Genomic DNA, 6584 nt, shown 5'->3' with positions numbered 1-6584 from the left:
CAAAAATAACTATTTTTTTGCTTTTTTTCATTTTCAATGCATTTTACTAGAAGTAAGTTGATTATGAAATAGTCCTTCAGTGAGTAAGCATAAAATGAGGCATACACATTTTGAAGCCTAAGAAATGTTTGCAATCCTAAAACAACAAAAATGCTTCTCGACTTGCAGTGGGGTTATGCCCCAATGAACTCACTGTAAGTTGAAAATATCTTAAATTGAAAATGCATTTAATACACCTAACCTACAGAACATCATATCTTAAACGTGCTCAGAACACTTACATTAGCCTATCTATAGTTAGGCAAAATTATCTAACACAAATCTTATTTAATAATGAAGTGTTGAATATTTCATGTTTTTTATTGAATACTGTACTGAAAGTGAAAAACCCGTGTAGTTGTACGGGTACTTGACATACAGTTTCTACTGAGTGCATATCACTTTTGCACCATCCTTAAGTCAAAAAATTGTAATTTAAACCATCATCATAAATTGGGAACCATCTGTATATTAAAATTACTGGATAGAAAAATCCTCCCTTGTACTCTGCTTTCTTTTGTTTTCCTTTATACCTGATCTCTAGGAAGCACAAAGCTATAGTGCCCCAGCATCTCTGGGGGTATACATCAACCTTGTGTGTATATTTGTAGGTCACTATGTTCCAATTGTATATCGTTGTGAATGTGTATATCAGGGTGAGGGAAAACACAGGAAAGTTAAAGGCAGAGGCTTCTGCTATTCATTGTCAGCCATTTATAATAGGACCTCACAAAACAGCCTTAAGAAATGTTCTTCCAGGACCTGTTGGTCAAACTGCCCTTGGTCTTCGTAATTTTGCCTTTCCTTTAATTATGATTAAAAAAAAAAAAAAGGAAAAAGGGCAAACCAGGAAAGTTAGTACACTGACAGATTACTGTGTGAGACAGGATTTGGCTTGAAGAAAAATGATTTCTTCATACTCTTTAAAAATTTAGGAAACAAAAATATCTCTTAAATATCTTCTCAGAAAAATGTGTTTGATCTACCCCTGAAACCCTTGATCTTTTAGCCCATTGTTTCATATTTAGCCCACCCAAAAACCTTTCTATGAGACAGTTGTTACTGAAATTAATGCCAGCATTATAATTTTATTATTTGGCTTCATTATAATAAGCTGAAGATAAATCCCCATTCTTGGCCTTGTATCTGTGTGAGGCCAGAATCTGTGCTTCTAGAAGAGCATAGGCTGAAATCACCAAGAGTTAAGCAGTCCTCCACCAGAAGCCGAGATGATGGCTGGCAGAGCATTTGGAGTAAACACCCTCTCAGTGCTGTTTTGTGCTTTTAAAGATAGAGGGAGACTGTAATTTCAATGGAAGTTTCTTCATTCATTTATCTATAAATTAGTTGGACCTTGAATTAACTTATAGAAACTTACTGAAACCATCGGTGTCATTAAAAATGAGTTTTGCATATTTTTCCAAAAAAAAATTTACCTCAACCTCCCACCATAGACTGACAAAGAAAAGATTTCCTAAGGAAAGATCAAAGAAAATAAAATTTTGTGTTCTTGTTTCAGAAGAAAAGTTAGCTGAAATATTAATTTTGGAGGAAACAAAGGGAAAAAACACAAAGTTTACAGTTCTTGGTATTATTTACTAGTTGTGAGAACTTGGACACACAAATCTAATCTTCAGTTTTCTCATTGGTAGGTAAAAATAATACCTGTCTTCTTGCTTCCCATTGTAGCATTGAGAAAATGTATAAAAAGCATTTTGTAAATGATTAAATATAAAATAATATTTGTACTTTATGAATGCAAAACCTAGCCAGTTACAAACATATTTACTTTGGTTTGGGCAAGTCGGTCACCCTTCCCCTCCCCCCCAAAAGGAACGCGAATGCCTTTATTCTCCCTTTACGCACAACACTCCATTTTGCACTCTTGTTGACTTAGTCCAACTCAATTTAGTTGCCTGGAGAAGCATATCTTCATAATCCAGGATAAAATTCACTCCCTTTTCTATTTACTTTTCAATAAGAAACTTTGATTGTATGATATTTTCATTATATTTACCTTTCAATAAGACATTTTACTGTGCATCATTTTTCTTTTCAGACTGTTTCTAATAAAGATTTTATTTCTCTAGCCCAACCAATTGTAACAAGGTTTCTTTGGATTCTGGTTAAATGAATTTAGTCATGACAAATTCTCCATGGAAGTTTCAACCAAAACGGGCATTTCCACATTTGCTGAGGCTTTTGCTAATTTTTTGTTAAATTAGTATAATAAACAAGGTGCCTTACTTTATGCCATAAGAATGACAATTTTATTTAAAATTCTCTAATATGCAATTCCTAGCCAGATTAATGCCATTAAAAACAACAAAACTTTACACATGTGTAAGATTTTTATTCCAATTTGATTTGCATTCCAAAGGGCATTATAAAATGTATTTGCTTCTTTATATAAAAAAGTCTTAACATTTTAAAGCAAATTGTAAAATGTGATAAATTTGCCAATCAAAATTGGGCTAGTTTGGAATAACGAAGTTTCTAAATCACCTTTTCCACCTCCACACCAAAGATAACCTTCCAATTGGTGATCAGCCGCTCACGTAATAGCATGATAGCACTGAGACTTTAGTAAACAGAAAATTGAAGAGCTTCTCCAGCCCCAGACCAGGAACTTTTCTATGCCTTCTCATAGTGGCGAACAGCAACCACATCACCAAAAGTAAGAGTCTGAAAGATCCAAAAGATAATCAAATCTTTTTACACAGGAACATCAATAGCTGAATTTTTAAAGATTATGATAATATAAGATTTAAATACTATGCAAAAGAATAATGACATTTACAAACATTAAACACTGCATAAGCTCTTCATTTCTTAAAACAAAAAGAAATCTTTGTGTTTATTGGGTGAATCTTATGCACACATAGTTCATGTTTCTAAAATGAGAATGATGCAAAAAACTGGAAGATTAACAATCTAGATTTGGGTCAAAAGAATTCCTTTAGCTTTAAATTATCAGAGTAATTGAGCAAATTGGATGTGAGGAACAGAGTGTCTACATTGTTGTCTATCTGCTTTGAAAGTCAATGCAATTTATAAAAGATTTTCATAATAGTGTTCAGTTTACAATCTAGATAAATTTTGAGCAGCCTTTAGAAAATCCAGTCATTTTAGTTATTGTTATTTGGAATGACTTGTTCCAAAATCAATGTGAATGTACAAATGTTCTCATTGCTTTGGCTGTCATGTTTTAGCCTGTGATCCTAGGTGGTTAGGTGGGTATGATGTGGAACACAGGTTCTGTTACTCTGATATCAAGTTCAACTTGAAGAATTGCTGTAAAATCACTTTACAAAATTTAGGGGTCTTTTTATGCTCATTATTTTCATATATTGATGTGATTTTCAAGAATATAGCGTGCCCTTTTCATCCATTGCTTTAATCTTCATTTTTGAACTCAGTCTTGGCTGATTACAGTCAAACATAGCAAAGTCAAGCTATCCACTTTTCTGTATTCAGGAAAGAAATGGAGGTAAAAGCATAAAGGAGAACTTCAGATTGAATCTTTTAGAAATGAATCCTTTCTTTTATTGATGATTGCAGAAAAAGTGGATGAATACCCTTTAACATTAAAGGAAAACTCTCCCTCTGCTCCCCACTCCCATTTCCACAGACATATGAATATCTCAATCTAGAACAGCTCTGATTGCAGTAGTCAAGGGGAAGAGAAGAAAAAAATAGTCAATTTTCATAAACAACAACAAAACCATGCCATCATTTTAGAAAGAATGTGTAAAGCAAATCTCCCCCTCAAAAAAAAAAAAAAAAAAAAAAAACTGAATGAGCTTACTGAACTACAACAGTATCATCAAAATACTGTAGTCAGTTCACAGAAAAAGTGTCTGAGAAAGGCTAGATCAAGGCATAACTTCTTTCCCAGTTTGTGATGTTACTCCATCATTAGTGACACTATTTGTAAATTATTTTCTAATTTATAATTTTTACATGCCGACTTAGTATTGAACATATATGCTAAAAAGACCTCTCATGCATTAGGGAAAAAAGACTGGAGAGAAGTAACTTCAAAACACTTCTCTCTGATGAGAAACTAGAGGATTTTTTTGTTATTTTTTTCTATTATATTCAAAATTATCTGCACTGAACTTGTATAACCTGTATAAACAAAAATATAAAATGTTTAAAGATCTCTTATCTATTAATTTTTCTGAGTTTCAGTAAGTTTGATGTTCTGGTATCAATCTTTATATATTTTCATGATTATTGGTTTTATATTTAAATTTCACTTGAGGGTTGGACATTCACAGTAATTCTATAAGACTACTTCATTTGACACAGAGTTTAAGGTAAAATAATGGCAACTTTTAAAAAACTACACTAAAGTAGAATTTTTTTCTTTTTCTTCAATCATAAAAGCTGAGCTAAGGAAACAATTAGCTAGGATCTTTTTACTTCTCCCGTTGGTCAAAAAACCTTGCTAGTAACATAATGTTATTAGAGAAGGCAGGAAGGAAGAAAGAGAGAGAGACAAAGGGAGGGAGGGAAGGGAGAGAAGGGGAGGGGAGAGGAAGGAAGAGGAAAGGAGGTGAGAAGGGTGAGAGGAGAGGGTAAAAAGAAAGGAAGAATGGAGAATTGTCATTACTTACCATAACCATTTTGCCATCCTTAATTTCTCTTACAAAATTTGTTTCTTTGCCATCCCATTTCTGTACATGAACAAGTTTGTCTCCATCCAGGCTAATGACAGACTGAGACCAACAACAAAATGCAGAACATAACAATAGGTACAAGTCAGATTTCTGATATTAAAGTCAAATGACAGTTTTTGAAAGAATGGTATAATTGAATAAACCCTGATCAACTAATTGTCCTGTTGGTAACACATCCTCTATTACTTCTAGAATCACTGTTATGTAAGCCCTAATAATTCATAATTTGATTGAAATGTGTACACCTAGATGCAAAAATTTCATATATTAGAAATAAAAATCCTGAATTAGTGCTTTCAACTAGTTACCCTTCTGCTTTGAAGCCTTAAAATAAGTCAAAAAAGCTTTTTAAAGCCTTAAAGTAAGTCAATCTGAAACGAGAGATTAGACAAAACACAATCTTTCAAGTGAGCACTATTAAATACTTTTTGAAATACAAGTTTGTGAAATACAAAATGTGAAAAACGTGGTGAGAGACAAACTGTGGATTCGAGGGTCGAGATACAGCAAGTACCCACTGTTCAGAACATAACGTATGCACACCGGAATGTTAAATTAGTTTTGGTGTCCTTTTCCCTGAATTGAAATACTGAAAACATTCTCCACTTCCCAACATCTGAAAAAAAAAGCACTGAGATTCTTTCATCTTTTATCTTTTATACCCCCTCACAACCCCACCTCCCGAGAAGCAGCAGCTGCTTACCTTACAGTTTCTGTCATCTGCAGTGGTTTCATCAAACTCTTCTCCCAGATGAAAACTAATCTCTGTGTTCTTGAATGTGCTTTGAGTCCTGATCACCACTTTGTCCCCTTCCTGACTTATAATTACAGTTGGTTTGGTCACATTTCCCACCTGCCTAGTGGCAAAGCCCACACCTAAAACAGCAAAGGGAAACAGTGCAGTCAGCAGCAACTTCCAAAATAGCTCACGAAGCAGCAATCTGCTTTTTGATCCTATTGTCCAGATTCTAAAGTGTAAATTTTATTTGAGCATGATTATCTCATTTACCATGTAAAACAGGTACTGAGCACAAATAATAAATGGCTGTTGAAGAGAAAACAAAAATCGTCACAGAAGCTTCCCGTCCTCCACAGAATATCAAATGCTCCACTATTTGGCCCCAGGCAAGAAAGCAGGCAAATGCCACATTAAAAAATCCATCTGGTGGGAAACGGATAGCCTAGCATCTGATTAGTACAATGCTGTCTCTTGCTGACCTGATGGGTGAGAAAAGGAATCTGCAAGTATCTAATTCTGCAGATTAAGAAGAGAACAGAAGTCTTATTTTTACCTACCTAGAGCCTTCATGTATTCATCAAAGTTCTGACTGTCCGTCAGCTTCCAGGTAGCACAGAAAGCCTCTACCATCCTGTCTCCCCTTTAGCTGGAAACAGATAAGGAGACAGCAACAAGGATCTTCCTGTCTTGCCACTGCAATTCAGAAGACCCCTTTGCCCCTCAACAGCAGCTCCTGCCTTCTTATTAGGAAAAGAGGTGGGCAAGAAGCCAATGATTTGAATTGCAAACACGCCCTTCCAGTGTCCCTCTTTCAGGAGGCTATCACAGGGGGAGGGGATGGGAAGGGTGGCTCCAGTAGGACTCCAATCCTCTTTGCGATTGGCTCAGGCCACTGGGTTAGCGGAGTAGGTCGAGTTCCTCCCAGTCCTCACACTGCAGCCCTTATGCCTGAGAAAGCTCTGCAGGGATTCAATGGGGGCGGAGGCAGGGAACGGGAAAATGAGAGAGGGTCTTTCAGGTTCAGCGGAAAAAAAACTTGGCAAAGCCAATCTCAGACTGTGAGGAAAGAAAAAAGATGCACAATAAGACATTCAGATTGATTTCCGTTAACGGCAAAGCTG

The 6584-nt window shown here is 35.4% G+C and overlaps 1 protein-coding gene across 1 annotated transcript; it reads right to left on the bottom strand.

The window, feature by feature from the left end:
* Window positions 1–2673: 2673 nt before the first annotated feature.
* Window positions 2674–6093, bottom strand: FABP7 (fatty acid binding protein 7). Its single transcript, XM_063098021.1, has 4 exons — window positions 6021–6093; window positions 5428–5600; window positions 4662–4763; window positions 2674–2724 (listed from the first exon to the last, which is right to left on the bottom strand). The coding sequence occupies exons 1-4, from the start codon at window positions 6091–6093 to the stop codon at window positions 2674–2676; spliced, it is 399 nt and encodes a 132-aa protein (XP_062954091.1).
* Window positions 6094–6584: the final 491 nt, after the last annotated feature.

Source organism: Cynocephalus volans, chromosome 5 (genome assembly GCF_027409185.1).
Source record: "Cynocephalus volans isolate mCynVol1 chromosome 5, mCynVol1.pri, whole genome shotgun sequence".
Lineage (NCBI taxonomy): Eukaryota > Metazoa > Chordata > Mammalia > Dermoptera > Cynocephalidae > Cynocephalus > Cynocephalus volans.
This window is presented reverse-complemented; position numbering and strand designations above follow the sequence as displayed.